The 20,070-nt window shown below is 46.2% G+C and overlaps 1 protein-coding gene across 1 annotated transcript in view; it reads left to right on the top strand.

Moving 5' to 3' along the window:
* RGS7 (regulator of G protein signaling 7) overlaps nucleotides 1-20,070 on the top strand; it is a 2,226,031-nt gene that overhangs the window by 1,586,903 nt on the left and 619,058 nt on the right. Inside the window, exons 8-9 of the mRNA XM_086925320.1 lie at nucleotides 2,273-2,349; nucleotides 2,442-2,523. Of these exons, the coding sequence (XP_086781446.1) occupies nucleotides 2,273-2,349; nucleotides 2,442-2,523 (159 nt within the window). The remainder of the gene's footprint in view (nucleotides 1-2,272; nucleotides 2,350-2,441; nucleotides 2,524-20,070) is intronic.

Raw genomic sequence — 20,070 nt, forward strand, 5'->3', positions numbered from 1 at the left:
ATTTGGTAATTTTGACACTATCAAAATCCAAAATGCAAGACCACGCACTTGCTAATGCGTGCATAAGAGCGAGTATTCTCCAAACATATGCAGTTCTCACTTTCCCAATTGGGAACATAAAAGCCTTAAGTTGATGTAATTGAGGAATACGTGCGAAGATCGCTCAACCATAAGGACCACTGCTTTTTAGTATTTGATGTAGTTTTAAATACTACTAATTATTAAAAGGAAAACATGATATTTCCCAGCCAAATACTGCATATTTTCTATTTAAATGTGAATATATCAGGACATATCAATTGTCAGTGAAAATAAGCATACAAGTGATTCTAATTAATAGGAACAGAAATGTAGTCCCTCTTCTACTTCCTCGGTTGCACTATGGCTCTTGATTATTACAGGAACCTAGATAAGTCAGTCTCTCTCACCCTGAAGGTTGAACGTGTGACAAGTATGTTACTAGTTTGACTCTAGGTAGGACCCACTCAGTTTTTCATGATCACAAGGTCAATAAATAAATTGCTGGTCATTTGTTAAGAATAGTACTTAATATTTAAGTGCTGTGTATTAATATCATCATTAGTACATGACTTTCTATTCAGTGCAACAATTGGAAATAACTACTTAAGAAATTAGGTGATGTTGCATTTTTATAATGGGCAATATCAAATTCTTTCAAGCCACTCGGAGAAAAGGCGAGTCGTTGTCTGCCTTGTAAGTCCCTTGGTATGAGTGGATCGTAAAATTCTGAACACTGCACAAGCCAGATTTGTGTAGGGTTCGGAATTAAAATGTAACTAAACTTCCTCATACTTTTTAGTTCTTGGGTCCAATAAAGTTAGACCCCTGGAGTTAAATTTCAGCAGGTCAAACTTGCCTGAATTTAGGACCACATGTACGACCATTTCATTTTATGAGTCTGTAATTGAGTTTTTTTGCGGCTCGCAATTAGAGACTTGCAAAATGAAATGTACTGATGTGCCTCAGACACATTAGCGATTCCCAATGGGGTCGTAATGGACCTGTCTCATCAATATTCCTGAGGCAGGTCACAATTTGCGTCCTATTGGGAATGAGAAATAACACAGGGATGGAGGCCTGCCGGGACAGCAGACCCCATGTTTGTGTTTGCTTTTTAAATAAAAAAACGTTAAAAAAAAATAAAAGCCAGTGTTTCTAAAAGATAAACAGGAAGTGTTTCAACAAGAAAAATGAAACGTTTCTGTCTGCTCCTAAAAACCTTTTCGCTGCCAGTCACAACGGGGAAAGTGGTCCCCTGGGGACCTCTTCCAGTTTGCCACTGGGATACCACCTACTTGAAGTAGGCGGTAAACTGACATTGTTTTTATGACCGCATTCCAGTCGCAAAACAATCGTACATGTCCCAGCGACTCGCTGTTCATAAGGGATGCCCTGCACACCCCTTCAAAATGGTGACTTGCAGACCCTATTTTGTGAGTCACTAATAGGCTGCCGGCTTGCAAAATAGATCTGGTACATTGCACAAGCCATTTTAGAGATCACAAAGGCCCTGTTAGCCCATTTGTGACAGCTAAAAACAGTCGAACATGTGTCCCGTAGCAATGAAAACATGCCCTTTATTTAACAGATTTAGAAAAGGGGGTGGTGATGAACAGAGTGTCTGAGTTAAACAGACCACTCTTACCCAGTCCAAAGATCAGGGCTTGATCCATCACCGTTATTTATCTCACTGCCCCATCCCAGCTCAGAACCTGGCTATATGCAAATCAGTCTGACCCTGGCCCAGTGCATCATGGGAACAGGGCAGACTAAACTACCAAGCCAATTCTTCACCAGAAAGGAGACAAGCTACCGGGGACCGGTTTCTGGCATTTCAGCCTTCTTCGGCCCGGCTTTATTTAACAGAGCATGTTATTCTCTCCAAACTCAAATGCGTACTATTTATAATGCCTTATAAATTCTTACATCCACAAAGCCAGATTTTCTCCAGGGCGATAAATAGCTTACCAAACATGAGAGCCTAAATGGGAGCTGGTTGGCTGGAGCTCACAAAGTACTTGGGATAAACGTTTGTAGCATGGCCTCCAAGAGAATGCGCTGACTTCTAGATATGAAACATAATAATGTCTTTTAATTTTAGTAGTTTCAGTGTTAGATATCTGGGTGCTTATCTACTGCCTGCTTTTCCCAGTCTTCTCCTAGTTGCATCCAGCATTGTTTTAAAAAGGTTATAGACTCATATTTAGGAGAATATGCTGCTGTTTAACAATGGTTGATGATGTCTCCACAGGAAAGCTTGGCCAGGCTACAGAGAGCCTTTGCACGGAAATGGGAATTTATATTTATGCAAGCAGAAGCACAAGCAAAGTGAGTGAGACTTTTAATCAACTATATGTCATTTTTTTAAAGAAACTTTTAACTGCTGTTAAAACTATGTTTCTCTATTATGACATTGACAGAGTCGACAAGAAGAGGGACAAGATCGAAAGGAAAATTCTTGATAGTCAAGAAAGAGCTTTTTGGGATGTCCATCGACCAGTGGTAAGTCAATACCCACAAGTGATCTCATTTATTGACTATGTATGGAATGCCATACATTTAAGAACTTACCCATTTTCATTAAATTGGTTGTGTTTTCAAACCTGTGGGTGCAACCCAGTGTGCCTACAAAAGGTAATGACTTTGTCATCCAGGGATGCTTGTCAATGATTTATTGGTCATAGTTAGCTTGCAATGCTGAAGACGGAGATATATTGATGAAATGGTGCAATAAAATATGCCTTGTTCAGTCATTTCTCTCCCCCATAGGAAACCATGGTACAAATTACAAGTTAGAGACATAACGCAGAATTAGATCACTATAACACAAGGTACTTCACATAACAATACTATTCCATCCTATATATTATAAGATGGGTGCATAATTGTTATTTTAATCCCACTTATATTTTCATCCCAAGTTAAGCTTGGGTGGAGTTAAACTAGCAAACATATACTTATCCTACACTGTTGTGGTAGGTCAGTGTAGAAGATGTGGTATTGTAGTTCGATGTTAACCAGCTCGATATAGTGTTGTGCAACCCATAAAACAAGCACTAAATCTTGTTCTTTAGTAGTATTTAGAAGGAATCAGAATAAATGTAGGTAGTAAAGACTTGGTATGTGCTACAGACTTTCTGGTCCAACGGTAGATTGGAACAGTTATGCCCTGATCATGATGCTGGTCGGAGTCCTCTCCGATTGACACTGTTTTGATGGGGGAACCGCCAGACCATAGGTTGGGGGTTCCGGACAGCGAATTACGTTCCAACCGCAGTTTCTCAATGGGACCTTGTTCAGCGTGCAGAAACCACCTACAGCACAAGTTCCCATTGAGAAATGGGAGTTTGTGAACATCCCTGCACCGTATAGCAGGCACATCATGATGCCTCCCACAAAGTGCAGGGATGTTCAAGGGCGACCATAGGTGCCCTAGGCTGTGGATGCAGAGGGCCAGGAGGAAGGGGGCCCTGCTAGGGGCCCCCAATGTCACTTTCTGATTTCCTTTCCATGTCAGAAAGGTTGACATGCTAAGGCTATCGGACAACAACATCATAATCCCAACGGCGGAAATGCTGTTCCTAAGGGATTATGAGGAATTTCTGACTGACTGACGGGCTCCATGAGCCCATCGGAAGGTGTCAGTCGGTCCCTCCGACTGTTGCCTCAGACTGCACGCATCCTAATGCGTCAGTCAGACTGAAGCAGTGAATGCGTTTCAGACTGCAACCGACAACCCGTCGGTTGCAGTCCAAACAGCATCATAATCAGGCCCCTAATGTAAACCTAAATCAAAGAAATGGTTCAGCATTACAACTGATCAGAGTGTCTCACTTTGTGAAGATGATAGTTCAGCACAGTTATAATGCAAATCAAATATAGAATGCATACAATGGTCAAAAACTCCATTAAAGTATTTTTGTAGAAAGTTCTATGTTCATATTCTTCTTCTTTTATCTCTTATTATTCTCCTTAAAACAGTAGCCTACACATTTTTATTCTCATGGACCTCGTCAGGGCTCTATTTTGTAGTTCTTCTAGCTAAACGCTGTCCTGGAGTTTATATCATTCGTGGTATGTCCATTCTTTGGCCATTTTCATTATTTATCAATTCCTCTGAAGTTGGACACAACCAAATCAATTCACCCAATTCACTGCAGTGGAGAAGTTCTAGTTTCTGTAATTCTTAAATTCTCAAATTGCAGATATAAGTGGCTCGAATCTGGGTTTCCTTTGCCGAGGGGCTATAATTTATCCGCTGAGGTCTTCCAGAGATCTTGGGTGCGCTCTTCTGGTGATGGATACATACCAAAAACACCTTCAATGCCTTGACAGAGAACTATATGGGTGAATTTTTTTAATTCAATTTGAAAAAAAGGCAAATCCACTGCAATGATAGTCTATAAAACTGCTAGCCATTCTGCTAATTGGACCCTATATCACTTTGCAAACAGTCTACAATTGTAGCTTAAATATGCTCCTTTAGTGTTTGTTTGAAGCATTCTGTAAAGCATACCTAAATATCTCGCTTTTTGAGCAGAGTTCTAGTTCATAAGTCAATCTTGTCTCAGTGTGAGCACCTTAACATAAATCAAAAACCTATGATCATCTTTACTTGTTTACATATTTATATATATTTTTTTAAAGTGCAACCTCTTTCAAATCAGCAGTGTGACCCATTTGCACACATAAGCCTGAATATGTTTGGATTTTTTAGAATTTGAATTTAGATCAATTCTCAGCCCAAAATAAAAAATGAAATGTAACAAGTGACATTGGTTACTACATTATTAAAGTTACCTTATATGGGGCGTGGCTTGAGGAATCAAGATGGCGGTCCCACTCTAAGAGTGCTCATGACCCACTCCGTCATCAGCCTCACATCCGATTGTCTGCAGCAGCCATCTGATCCTCCTACCTGCCTACGGAGGTTTCATGTACCTACAGTATTGCTCCGGTCTGCTGGGATGCCAGATTTTGGGCCCCCGCTGCCCTGTTTGGACTCTGTCTCTCTGAGGCCTTGGGGCTGCAAAATGGCGGCCTTCACCGCGAGCCATCAGTAGACGCGGCGTCTCTATCCTGGGGGCCCGCTGGTGCTGCATCCCTCCCTGCCGCAGGATTGCTGTCGCGGCTGGCCAGGACCTGCTTGTTACCCTGTCCATCTGCTCCGGAGCCGCGGCCTTGTCCCCGCGCTTCACCCACACGGTGCGCCGGTGCCTGGGGCCGCAGCTTGGGAGAGACGGGACCTGCACCACCTCCTGATCTACACACACGGGAGAGGGCAGACGGATGGGGACCGGCCACCCAGGGAACTCTTTCCTGGGCCTCAGACATGGAGCTTTGGAGGTGGACTCGTGTCCTTGACGGGGCCCGGTCCGGGGGCCTGTGCAGGCGTGATTACCCGGTGAGTGTGGCTGGGCCCGGGATCTGCTACCATTGCCGGGTAGCGGCGCGGGGGTCTGGCACAGGCCCTTCCGACCCCCTCCCCCTTCGCCAGCTTACATTCTCTACCCTCGTGCTGGTGACCCTCCACCGGGACAGGTCCTTCCATGAGGCTGGGGGTGGAGGTGCAGGAGGCCCACAAAGTCACCTTTGCCCAGAAACGCCGTATCCAGATTTTGATGTATTGGGGTGGAAAATGGTGGACTTCAATGAATGCAGTGTCTCTTTTCTGTGAAACCTGCCGTTGCTGCATTCCAATTGCTGTGACAACAGATCTGGCCCTACCTGGGCCGCTGACGTCTGTGAGCAGCTCCAGTGCTGCGACCTCACCCCAGCACACATAAACCACTGGCATCGGAGGAAGACTGGGGCCGGCCCGAGGCCTACACCAGCACATTCCCGGTGAGTGGGGTTGGACTTGGGGATCATCTGCCGTGTTGAGTGGCGGTGCAGGAGACCCGTGCTGGCTCTCCTGCCCCCCTCTCCCCCTCGCTGACCTGCCCTGATCCCCCTTGTGTTGCGGACCCTGCGTGACAAAGTCTGCTTTCTTGCGGCTGAGTGTGAGAGCGAGGGAGGCCTACACAACTATCCCTGCCCGAGGTGGCTCTCTACCAGCATTGTAATCCGTAAGGGGTCTGGGTCTCAGCTTGATGTCCCCCCTCCCCTTATATCTGGGGTGTCTTCATCCTTCCCCCCTGAGGTCCTGTCTGCCATTGCCTGGCCCTGACGCTCGTATCCGTGCTCCACCACTGCATTGGCCACTGGATTTCTTCACCTAGGGTGTGACCTCCGCCGCATCTGTCAGGCGGCCCCCTCTGTTGCTCTACTGTTTGTGTCCTTTCCCTGCCCTGGGGATCAGGGTTCGCTGTCCACCTTCGCCCGCAAACATTGAGCGGCGCCGGACCGCTGCATTCCGTGGGTCTTGCGTGAAGAGAGAAGTTCCTGGCTGTATGCAACGAGGGGCCGCGGGTTGATTCCTCCTGCTGTCCCTCCTCGCCCCCCCCCCTTGACCCAGCAGCACACATCTCGGGCCGGAAGGTGGTGTTCCCCCGATTTCGGCTGCCACATCGGACGGCGGGGGGAAAGAGGTCCCCAAACTTGTTCTGGTTGGTCCCTTGTGGCCGGGGGACCCGGGAGGAACGGATTCAGCAACCGGGCCCAAGTATTGACGGCTTGGGTGCTGGCCCCCCTCCCTGCCTGGGACTACTGACTCGTGTAGCCACCCCCCTGCCCGGCTGGACACCGAGGCCCTCTATCCATGGTCAAGATGGGTAGGGACAGTGCCCCGAAGATGCCTGCTCCACAGACCCAAACCAAAATGGACCAATACACCACCACTGACAGAGATCCTGTGGGGGGCGTTGGGTGCCCCTCTCACGCTGGAGGGGATCTGTCCACCATTCTCCAGGCTATTGGCACCTCCCAGGCTTCAGTGGAGGGCAAGATTGGTGAGGTACGGGTGGACATGGACCTTATCCGCCAGGATCTGTGTAACGCCACGGCGCAGATCTCAGATGCAGAATAGCCCTTCTCCACAGCCGAGGATGAGCTGGCCCAGTTGAAGACCCGGGTGGCCTGCCTGCAGACCCAGAACTTGGAGCTGCATCGACGTGCCGAGGAAGCAGAAAACAGATCAAGGTCTAACAACCTACGCCTCATAGACTTCCCTGAGGGGGTCGAACAGGGTCGGGCAGACACATTCGTGGAGACCTTGGTGAAATCATGAATGTCCAAGGACACCCTCTCTCTATGGTTCGTGGTTGAGCACGCCCACCGCTCCCTGGCTCCCAAGCCTTCCCTGGGGGGATCCACCTCGGCCCATCATCATTAAGACGCTTAACGTCTGGGACAGGGACGCCATCCTCAGGGTGGCACGGGCGCATGGTCCCATAAAATATCAAAACAACACGATTATGCTTTTCCCGGACTATAAAAGAGAAGTGCAGGCCCAGCGGCGTACATATGCAGATGTCAAGCAGAAGCTCAGAAACTTAAGTTTGCACTATGGTCTTCTCTTCATGGCCTGTCTCAGAGTTGTCTTCCAAGACAAAACAATCTTCTTTGATACCCCACAGGTGGCCTGGACTTGGCTCACGGAGGAACGTCCCCTTAAGATCTGCTCCACTTCCCCCCCTGCCCGACTGGAGTCTGCACGGTCTCAGCCCTCTCTTCCCAAGCCACAGCGATGGCACACACGATCCCGCAAGAGTTGAGACCGGCGGAATGGGGCATTACGATCGCCTAGTGCGGAGTCCCAACTGTTATTTTCGTCTAAAATTCCTCAGGCCCCTGTGGACCGCAGACGAGCCAGTTCTCTGATCGATCTGGGCCTTGTCCCTGACGCCTCTGAGACATTGCGCCCCACCATATACGATTCTGACTTACCCCGAAGCCCCACTCTTTGAGGTTCCGGAAATCACAGGGGAGTCTGACCCTGCGGACCCACAGGCCTGGAATCACAGGACGTTTCTTAGTTGTTATGTAGCTGCTGACATTAGGTTATCCGTCTGTATGGAGGGGTCCATCATTGCCACAAATCTGCCCTGCTAAATGTTTTAGCTTAGCACCTGTTATTGTTATTGTTTTTCTAGGGCGACAGATGCTTCACTTCAGGAAGTATGGGGAGGGGGGAGTGGGGAGGGGTTTGGGAAGGGAGGGGGGCCCTTGCCCTCCGATTCTTTTGTTTTAGTTTCATAGAAGCTACTGTTTTTGATGACAGGACACTATTTGTCCACACCACTGTCACCGGCAGACTGCGCGCCATCTTATACTTGCCACATCTTTCCACCCTAGCTATGCCGCACCACTTCCCCTGGGACCCAGGTGCCCTGGTCCCCTGTGCCTCAATATAACCTACTGTCCGGATGCCCGCTCCCAGTAGATCCTTTCACGTCCTGTCATGGACGTGAAAGGCCTGCTGGACCACATCAAATGTGCGGCAGTCCTCAAGTGCGCCCAACATCATGCGCCTGATGTGCTCCTCCTTCAGGAGACTTATCTTCTGGGGACCCGTTGTTGTTTCCTTGCTCTATATAGGTTTGATAGGGTGTGGCACTCCGTTTTTGTGCAGGGCTCTCAGAGGAGGTGGCCATCTTGACCCGGAGGGAGCTTCCCTTCACCCCTATCCGTGTAAAAACCGACGTGCAAGGTCGCTATATTGCCGTATCTGGTAAGCTCGAGGATAATGTTCTGAATCTACTATCAGCATACATCCAACCTGCCACACTTCCCTCTACCCTCCACCACCTTACATAAATAATTACCGACATGCCCCAGGGTCAAACCGTAATCGGAAGCGACTTCAACGCAGTCATGCAACCAACACTTGATATAACGGGTGACCTATCTTCTTTGCGTCTCACCTGCTCTAGATAGCTATCTGATTGGTCGGCCGCCATGAGTCTCTGCGACGCTTGGAGGATCTGGAACCTTCGGGCAAGACACTACACTCATACCTTAGCAGCCCACCATACCCACTCCCGCATTGATTTGGTCTTCTTGCCTGCCACTGATTGCTAACAGGTCTCTACCATCTCTATTCTCCCCCGCGATATCTCAAACCACTCTGTCATTTCCCTACGCTTGGGAGACACCATTGACGGGATGCATACGGTCTGGTGCATGAACGCTTGGTTTTCGCAAGACGCAGACTTTAAGCATGCGCTTGAAGTTGAACTAATGCAATATTTTCTTTCTAACCAGGGTTTGGTCCCTTCCTCCCCCATAATATGGGAAGCCACCAAGGCAACCTTACGTGGAATAACCAGAGGCCTTGTACACGCGAAACTGGCAGGACAGACTGTGCGCTTTACCCAACTTAAGGCACGAGCCTTACGGCTTGAATTGTCTCTTGCAGAAACGAATGATACTCACCTCACCAGGCAGCTTATGGCGCTCCGGGACGAGATCCGCCAGACCTCCATGGAGTCGGCCAAGATGCTTTGGTGTTCCTCTGTGGACCGTGTGTATGAATGCGTCAACAAGAATGGAAAATTGTTCCACAACTTGGTTTCTTACCCCAAAGCTGACAGAATTATCCCTGAAGTCCGGGACGCCTACGGGACACTCCATTGCACCTCCCGGGCCATCGCTCAAGCCTTTGCAGGCTACTATGCACGGCTCTACTCTGCCCGGCCTCCTTGGATGGGTTGCTGGACCGTGCGGGGGTCCGGCTGCCCCACCTCGCTCAGGCCGAGTCGGCTGACTTGAACCTCCCTCTTACCCCAAAGGAAATTCACAGGAGGCATTTCCCTACTGCATTCTGGGAGAACGCCTGGACCAGATGGCTTCCCACAAGAATACTATGCGGCGTATCGAGACTTATTGGTGCCCCACCTTACTGACCTCTTTCGTCACGTGGTCGAGACTGGCACCTTCCCCCCCTGAGACTGACTTAGACACCATAGTGGTCATTCTCAAGACCCAACCGCTTTCCTCCTTCTGTTCGGACTACCGTCCGATTTCTTTAATTAACATGGAAAAGAAAATCTTTGCCATGGCTCCAGCTTAACGTCTCAGCCCATTGCTACATCAATCGGTTCATCCGAACCAATATGGCTTCATGCCGGCACGTGGCACTCGGCATTGCATAATATGCCTCCACCTTGCCTTGGCCCACAGCCATCTCCTCACCCCATACTTGGCCTTGTTGCTCATGGACTTCGAGAAGGCCTTTGACACAGTAAACTGGGGCTACTTGGATGATGTTCTCGCCCTGATGGGTTTTGGCCCCCATTGCAGACATCTTATTCGTGTCCTCTTCTTGGACCCTAGAGCCAGAGTATTGACCAACGGTGCCCTCTCAGAGGCATTCCCGATTTGGAGAGGCATGCGTCAGGGTTGTCTTCTCTCACCACTCCTCTTCGCCTTAGCGATGGAGCCCCTGGCCTGCCCCATACATAGCGACCCCCAAATTCAGGGATGGTCTTGGGATCCCCACCAGGGGGACAAGATCGCCCTGTATGCGGATGACGTCCTACTTTACTTGGCTGACCCTGAACAGTCCGGTCCGTGCTATCTGGCGGTGCTTAAGGCCTTTGAGAATGTCTATGGCCTGAGACTCAACCCGAGGAAGTCCAACCTGGTCCTTCTTCATCCCTCGGTGCTTGCTTTGATTGGCAGCCCACTATCACTTTGTGGAGGCAATCATTCAAATATCTTGGGATCTGGGTGGCTCTGCTCCCAGAGTTGGAAAGGGCCCTTAATATCACACCTCTGATTGCAAAAGCTAAACAGGACCTCAAACAATGGCAGTCACTCCCCCTCAACCCCATTAGACAGGGGCCCTTTTTAAAATGATGATTCTCCCCCGCTTCCTATATATTTTACAGAATGTCACCTTTCACATTCCAGGTAGTTGGTTCCAAGATTTTGATGGGGTGCTTAACAAGTTCCTGTGGGGAGGAGGGAGATCATGTTTAGCTTTGGCCTGCTGCCGGATTCCTCCTTTCGATGGCGGTATGGGGGTGACCAATCTTCATCTCTACTACTTGGCCACCCAGCTTATTGTCATCCATAATTGGTTCACTGGCGGATGGTCCGACCCAGCCTACTAGACTGAGCTTCTCACCATGGACTTTTCCCAACTCTAAGCCTACTTATACAGGGCCCCCGTTCTGCAAACAATTCCACCCATCACCAGAGCGGTTCTGGAGGGCTGGTGCTCTGCCCTGCGATTTACGGTTTGGGATAAGAAGCTTACCCATATATAAAACAACATGAAAGGGCGGTTCCCAATAATATAGAGGACCAAACAGTTCCAAGAATATAGAATGCCCACAGAACAGCTAATTATATTTAAATTATTTTATTATCATTTATATTTATAGAAAAATCTCTGTCAATTGTGCAAAGTACAAAAATCCATAATTCATTGAATGAGGACTGCATATAATTCATGTAACATCAGCCCAAGAACAGGAAGAACAATAAAAAAAGGCACATACATCACTCACTCATTCTACCAATCACAGACGCGCTCACAAACCGATACATTCATATAGACTCAACCAACTAGAAACTCTCATCAACCAGACAGAAAAAGCGCTGACGCGCGTTTCGGAGTAGTGCCACAATAGGGAATTCCTTCATCAGGGCGCAATTCATCACAATAATTAGGAAAGGCACAGTGTTCCAAGAATCCAGGTCAATCAGGTAAGTTCCCGTTCAAAAGTTCTGGGTAAGCAAAAGCATATCAGACAGTAAACTCCCCAGAAGGCTGGAACGAAGGAATAATAGACGAACAGCCTTACGATATGAAATGGTCAATGTCGGATAAACGAGGGAGTTTTGGGATAATCTGAATAATCAAAGAGACGGATGTTTGAGGAGGGTCAGAAAGCCCCAAATTTTTTTAAACCAGGAAGTGTCGAGATGAATGTTCGGAGATCCAAGAAGTAGAATGAACACAATACATACTTAAGTGAGGCAACAGGCGCGTGTTATATTAACTTTGGAGACTCGCAATTCCAATCCACCAAGATCGAAAGGGCCGCCGGGGTCGGGGAAAGATAAAACGATAGCATGATCCTAGCCAAAGTGATCAAAGGATCTCCATATCCATACCGCACAGGTCTGTCTCCTGCGCCGACAAGAGTCAGAAGCTTACCCAACATACACCCCTGTGGCAGGGCACGTGGTTGCACGAAACAGCGTCCCTCGGGGGCCTTCGGCAATGGGATTTGATTGATATTTCGGTGCTTGGAGATGTTTGGGTGGGGGATCATGTGAGGGCTTTCTCTGATCTGCAACAACGTCATTTTTTGCATGCAACCCAATTTTTCAGATATCTCCAACTCCGCTATACCCTCTCTACACACATCGCTCTGGGCAATTTGCTTCCTGAGTTTAGCCCATTAGAGGCTCAGGTTATGATGGGAGATTTAGGCAGGGGGGGTGTCCTGGATATACCTCTCCCTTGTGAACAACAGCCCTACCACCTTAGATTCGATTAGTGCCCGATGGGAGGCTTGGGCGGGTCCCCTGGAGGAAGCAGACTGGCAGGATGCACTTATGGCACCTAAAACCCTGACGACTTCCTCTAAACTGCACCTCATCCCGCTTTATTACCTCCATATGGCTTATCTCCCCCCTGCGCACCTTCACAGGGCGCGACTGTGCCCCTCCCCAGAATGCACACGCTGCAGACACGCCCCGGACGATTTCTTTCATATGGTATGGTAATGTCCCGTCCTTGCTCCATTTTGGTCGGGTGTGGAGTTGGACCTTACGCAAGTCCTGGAGTGGCAAGTTCCTCATGATACCATATGCCTTCTTCTGGGAGTTTTTGATGGCTTATATGGCTCTAGAGCCGACAAGCGTTTTCTGGGCACCGCGTTGGCGGTGGCTAAGCGAGACATCGTGACGGCCTGGGCCCAGACCAAACCCCCTACTGTGAGAAAGTGGCAACAAGAGGTGGCGTTGGTGCGCATCTCTAGAAGAAACCCTTTTTGAGGCTTGGGGTTGCCATGAGAAGTTTCAGAAAATTTAAGGGCAAATGGTTGTATCTATTGTCCTGAAATGTGGGCACTTCCTCCCTTTTGTATCTATGTATTGGTTTTAAAGTGACATGGCTATCTTGCACTTTTTCACTGATGGTTGGGACTCTTACTGTCAGCTGGAGATGGACTTTGATCTATTGTGTACTTGTGTGCTGTCTTCATTTTGCCTGTTTTTCCTTTTCAAAAATATTGATAAAGTTGATTATCAAAAAAAAGTTACCTTATACAAATAAGTAAATAAGGAAAGAATGGAACTGCACATTTAAACAAAACTTAGATATGAGTTCAGTGAAGTGTTAGAATTCAAGCGCTGCTACAAGTGGAGAGTTTCATTTTAAGCATTGTCACTGCCACCCAATGCATTCTTACGAAATAACACTTTAAACAGGGAAGTTGCTGAAGTGTTGACTTTTTCTATATGCTCGCAACCAGAGATGAATGTCTGTGTCTTTTTATGTGTGGCGACTCCACATTCATAAAGATATTACTTCTAAAATACCTTTTTGAGAAGCAAACAATTGTAAACTTACACAAAAGTGTAAGTTTACCTTTGTGAATCAGGCATGAAGTGTAGTGGTCCTTATTGTAAAATTGCTTTTAAAAAGCGTGTTCAGACTTGGTGCTGCAAGTCTCCTGATCTGTCAATTTACAGGGTGTTTTTGGATTACTTATTGTCTCTGTATCCTGTCACTCTGGGCTATCCCATGTGCCATTTTATTATGTAAAGGCAGATGAATCAATCAATCAATCAATCAATCAGGCATTTGTTAAGCACTCTACTCACCCGTAGGGCTGTCACGGCGCTAGAGGGGTGGGGGGTGCAGCTTCGGGTCCATCATGGAAGGGGTCCATCAAAGAGCCACGTTTTGAGGTGTCTTGCGAAGATGAGAGGTGATGTTGTCTGTCTGAGGTGTAGTGGAAGGGCGTTCCAGGCTTTGGCCGCGAGAAAGGAGAAGGACCGGCATCCCGATCTGGTTTTCCTTGTGCATGGGACCATGGCGTAGGAGAGCTGGGCTAATCGTAGGGTCTTTTGGGGTGAGTTGGATTTAAGCCGGTTGTTCAGGTATGCTGGTCCGGTGTTGGGGAGGGCCTTGTGTGTGTGGGTGAGCATCTTGTGACTCTTGCCTCGATAGGGAGCCAGTGGAGTGTGCGCAGGTGCTGGGAGATGTGGCAGTGTCTTGGCAGGTTGAGGATCAGTCTTGCTGCAGCGTTCTGGATGTTTTGTAGCTTGCGGGTGAGTTTTTTGTTTATTCCGGCGTAGAGTGCGTTGCCATAGTCGAGTTTGCTGGTGACCAGGGCGTGAGTGACAGTCTTTCTGTGCTCGAGGGGGATCCATTTGAAGGTCTTCCGTAGGAGGCTGAGGGTGTGGAAGCAGGAGGACAAGACGGAGTTGATCTGACGTTCCATATTGAGCTTGGAGTCCAGTATGATTCCCAGGTTGCATGCGTGGTCCGTGGGGGTGGGCGGGTCTCCGAGGGCGGGCGGCCACCCAGTGAACAAACAGTTAATGCATTCCATTTAACATCAAAAATATTTTGTGGAGCATTATGTATGTGGCTAGTAGAGAAGTGTTCCTTACTCTTAAACAGCTAATTCAAAAGCCTCCTCACATGAGTATGAGCACCATTTTCATCACTGGCTAGCAAAGAAACCAAGGGGCATATTACCAACAAGTAGCGATATTTATCGCTAAATAGGCTTAGCGACGATTTTTTTATTGCTGCCTATCGCTGGATATGTTAACGGAGAAAACATGCTATTAGCAACGTTTTTCTCCATTGTGCTAAAATATCCAGCGATAGCGCCGAAATGCTTGAATATCGCTGAGAATACAGCGATATTCACGCATTAGCGACGAAATGCTCTTAGCCATGTTATACACCTCCCATTGGATAACATGGCTAAGAACTGGTCTGGGAAGGTGTTAGTATTTGGAGATATTGTCGCTTAGCGCGAATATTTCCAACGCTACACCTGCCTTGCTAATAGGCGATAGCGACATTAGTGACTGCTTTCAGTGGCTAACTGGTTGGGTACGCCCACTTTGCATGTCATTTGCGATAAACATCGTTGACATGCAAAGCGGGCCCCAAACCGCTCGCTATCGCCTAAAAGCCGTCGCTAACATCAGTTAGCGACAGCTTGCTAATAGAGCGATAGAATTATTGCCGCTTATCGGCCGAAAACGGCCGCTAAATTGGCGATAATTGCCTATCTCCCCCCTTGGTAATATGCCCCCAAGTTCCTCATATTGTTTGAGAATGCCACAGTAAAGTGCCCATCTGGGTTTAGTTGACCAGAATATCAATTTATTTCTTAGTAAAGTAAACCACTCACAAATCATAATGTCAAAGGAAGTACCCCATCATTGCATTTGTAGTTGTGCTGCCAAAACACATAACAGGGCCGAGAGATTCACTGTTTTTCTCAACATGAGGGCTTGAGACTTGCAAAAGTGGTTTCCGAACCACTAGTTATGGAGACTAAGCACACATTCATAGGACATGCAACACACTGAGGGAGGATCCAGGTTGATCTCCCAAGTCTTGGATCCATGTCCTCTCTTTCTGGAGAAAACTGTGGAAAAGAAACCTTTATAGGGTTTCTTGACACGACCTGCTCTTAACTGCTATCCTAGTGGGACAACCGTCCACATAAGAAACTTTTCACATCTTTTCCCTCCTCACAGGAGGTTTATATATTTTACCCAACACTAGCAACAAGAGTAATGCTGGTACCCCAATGCATAGCTACATATATTTACCTGTCAGAATATCTTATCTGAAGTTGATCAGTTAGGAATTTCTTCCAGGTCCTGGGGCGGTCAGGGTTGTTGGGTAGTTCTGTAGTTAGTAACATCACTTGTGCCCCAGAGATTTTTCTCCAGTATTATAATTTGGTATTTTATGAGGGTGTGGCGAGGGGGGCACTGTGATTATTTATCTCTATAAACGTTGTGAAAGTTATCATTCAAATAATATTACATGGCACTACATTTTGCAATAGTTGTACACTGTCTCTTCTTGTCAGAGAAAAACTTACTTTCTGTATTGACAGTTTGCCATCACTTGTAGGGGAACCCAATAATATGTTCAGGGTATTGTCATGCAAAAATAGACACTTTACTTTAAGTATTGGTCTCAGAATCATCTAGGTGCTACGTCACTGATATATGGATTCTCATTGCTCAATTCTTGTGGTAGAATTAAATACAAAGCCTAGCATTTTCCTCATATCAAAGGATTGCCCAAGTGCCCATCAGTTAAAGAGCCATCACCTTTTTGGGAAATAGCCATGGGAGTTCAAGTCATGCACCTCCCAGCCGCAACCCATGTAAGAATGTTGAATCCTTGATTTGCTGTTGATTGCTGTTCCTGGGTGGAAACTTCTGTTAGTCTTGTGTGCCTTTCATGCTCCTCTCATTGTGCTCAATTTTCCCTTAAGTGCTAAATTATTGATCTGGGTTATCATCTTGAAAAAAACCCTGGAACATGCATGTCAGTGTCTTCTTGCTCTTTGATGTCACTCTAGCCCGAGTTGTGTGGTGCTTAGTTGTTTGCATAATATATGAATGCGATTGTAACAACCATTGGCAAAGTCAAGTGGTCTGTTTTCTATTGCGATTTACAAGTCACACCCACCATCCTGGTGGCGCGCAAAAAAAAATTGACATCCGATAAGCGAGGAGAAAGAGTGACCAAGAGAATGCACTATGTGACCAGAATCCCAGTATCCAGGCAAAGAAGGCTCCTGGTGCACAGAAAGCGGTCAGCAGCCTGGCAGCAAGGCAAAGGAGTATTTTGCATTAAGCGCTTGATGAGGGCCTGACACCAAAACACCCTTTTTCTTTGCTAACACATTCTGAAATCCAAGACCTGCCTAGCTCAGGAGTACTAAGCACTCCTCATTTATATATCAGGTGATTTTGGACAACATTGTAGTATGTGTCTAGAGATGCACACTGTCCTTGCCTTAAAAAGGAACCAATAGAAAGACACTGAGAGTAAAATACTATTGTGGGCTCATCCAAGGAACGATTGACAATGTCTCATACCAGTAGATAAAGTATCCGGAGTGAAAGATCCAATGACTGATGGAGGCTGTCCCAAAACCCACTGCATGTGTATTTTATATAACAAAAGGTTTTCATTTGAGGAAAAAACTGATCAGAGTCTGTGCTGGCTCTACGCTGCCAGAGATACACAACACTAGTTTTATGGGGACAGTCTCTAAATCGAAGCAGTTCTATTAGGGAACAGTAAAATTTCTCACTATTTGTTTAAAAGCAACTCTATAATGGAATGGAACAATTGTAGGAGGCATCACTTTAATCAGAACCTTATTACCAACTGATGTTCCTTAACAAGCACTTTTCCAAATAGAAATTGTTTTAATAATTTATCACCTTTACATGTCAAATTTAGCTTTGGTAGCTCAGCAGTTACGGATATTAAAGGGATACTGTAACTTACGTAAAGAACTGCAGGTCAAAATACCCTTTTCTTGTGTTCAGCAACTAGAGTCATTCCTATCTCTGATTGTGGCGATTACATACAAAAAGTTTAGGTCCAGTGTTGCCAAGTGGTCCTCCAACAGCCCCTGAAAATGGAGCTTTTTGACTCACTGGATTAAAATTAGCTTAGAGGCATTCACCAGCATAACTTGTAACTGTACTATCTCAGGCACCTCGGGCTGGAAATGTTTTATGTACTCTAGTAAAGTGAAGAACCACTCAACCCATTTGTTCCCCAGTGTTTTTAATCTGTTTCTAAGTACACCAGAGCATGCTAACTACCCAATGAGTTATGAACAAATCACAGTTAAACCGTAATCGTTATTAAGAAGTGTGAAGCAAATAGCAGGTAAGTAATACCCTAATACTGAGCTACAAGAATGACAAATGGAAATAATAGTTTTTTTATAAGAGTGTATAACTACTTATTGGGAATTTGGTAGTATAGAGTGCTACAGGAAAGGGAAATTTAAGAAGTTTCAAATGGCAATCTTAAAAGGTATGTAGATCTTTTTGGATATAATAAAAAAAAATGCTTGATGGTACAATGGAGTTTAGTAGAAAAGTATGATCCTCCTGGCGCGCATTACATAAAGATCCTGTGGATTTACTGCACATTTTCGAATCTGAAAGGGGCTGGTGTCCCGTGTTACTAGGCCCAAAGTACTCAGAATGAGGGTCTTGGATATTGTTTTAACAACAGAAGATGATTGAACCTCATGAGTGATTGTTATGGTTGTTTGTAGGAGGCATGATCAAAAACACAACACACTTCATACTTTTCTTCATTACATTCAGATCCATCAAAGCTGCTGCGGACATATACAGAGATACAGATCACTCAATATATGTGTTATCAGAACAAACCCTTAAGTCATTGAGACATATTTGGAAGGACGACAATATAGTAAATTATTTACTTCTCTAATCAAGAACTTATAGCTCATAAGTGCACATATCTATTTTGTTACATTGATGTTTATACAGTGCTTTTCATACCCTGAGAGGGTACAGTGCTAGTTATGTAGACATTTTTTTGTTTAGCATTCACTGTTCAGTTTTGCTCAAGGCTCAATTCTAATGTACCAACCTAACACAAAACCTGAAGCCTCTCACTCAGCCGCATCGGTAGTGGGAGTACCTGCCGGGCGGTGACGTGGGGAGGGGGAGGGGCAGGGTGGGGGGTAGTAATCTATGGATTACGGTGCTTTACAGTAAGTAAACATATAAATAAATAGAATGAATTTCGTTGCGTGCACTGCATCCCCAAATGCGAGGCAGTGCTCGCCACAAAATTTGTTTTATTTATTTATATGTTTACTTACCTGTTAAGCTCCTTAATCCATAGATTACTAAACCCCACCCTGCCCCTCTCCCTCCCCACGTCACTGCCCGGCAGGCAGGTACTACCACTACAGACGGAGGCTGCTCTCACTTCGAGCAGTCAAAATATGTTTTGCTTCTTCTCCTACTGGAAGACAACTTGTATTATTATGCGTGCACTGTGTTTTTATCAGGAGCGGCTCCTCTGTGCCAGCAGAGGAGCGTCACCCCACTTAAATGCCCCCCAAATCTCAGAGATGAAAAATAAAAGTTAATTCCTTACCATTTTATTTTTCATCATCCCACCCTGAAAGAAGTGTTGGGCAGAGGGCTGCCTGTGCACTGGTTAAAGTGTGCGTGTCTCTTTGGCGGGCCACCTTGCAACAGCCAGACATGCGCACTTTAAACCTCTCAACCCAGCTGTCTTGACAGATGGGGTGAGAGCAAGTGCAGGCCTCCAGTGCACTGGGGAGTGCCGAGAGAGGCCACTTCCTTCAATCACAACGCTGCTCTCTTTCTGGTTACCAGCATTTGAGCAGCGCCAGAATTGGTCAGGGAGGTTTGCTGGGGCCTGCTCTGCATTCTATGGAAGAAGAGGTACACGATCCAGAGCGAGAAGAACGTGTATGGTAAGTGGTTTTTTATTCATTTCTATTTTACATAACCCCGCCCACCCCCATGGATGCCAGCCACCACTGGTGTTTATACAGATTTGGACCTGGAAGGCGTTGTAAGATCCATGAATTCGCCATATATTCTACTTAATTTATATCCGCTTGATAAATTGCATGTGACAGTTGTTGAACTTCGAAAATTGTCATACTAAAAGGATTCTTTAGGGATTTTCAATATTTTGGGACAATGAAAATAATTAGAACATGTAGCATTTTCATCAAGGTGAATATTTTAATACTCCTGATGAGATGGTCCCTTGACTGTAGGCATCTTATTCACTGATTTTATTTTCTGAAGCTTTTGGCTTGGTAGTAGTACGAGAAACAACTTTAACTATAACTTTTGGTTAGCATCATGGAATTAAATAATTTGTTTTAGGTAATGTCTGTGGTCCCACAGTTTGATGTTCTTTTAGGTTCTGCATATTGGGAAATAGATGCAAACGCTCTTTAATTGAGTGATGTATTTGTATAGGTACTTTAATCTGCAAGAAGCAACAGAGAGTTGCACTTAAGCACTTTTTATCCGATGTCATTGACTTATGCTCCAGTAGCCTATTATGTCTTTCTGGTTTTGCTCGACAAAAAAGTTATGAAG

Source organism: Lissotriton vulgaris, chromosome 6 (genome assembly GCF_964263255.1).
Source record: "Lissotriton vulgaris chromosome 6, aLisVul1.2, whole genome shotgun sequence".
Taxonomy (NCBI): domain Eukaryota; kingdom Metazoa; phylum Chordata; class Amphibia; order Caudata; family Salamandridae; genus Lissotriton; species Lissotriton vulgaris.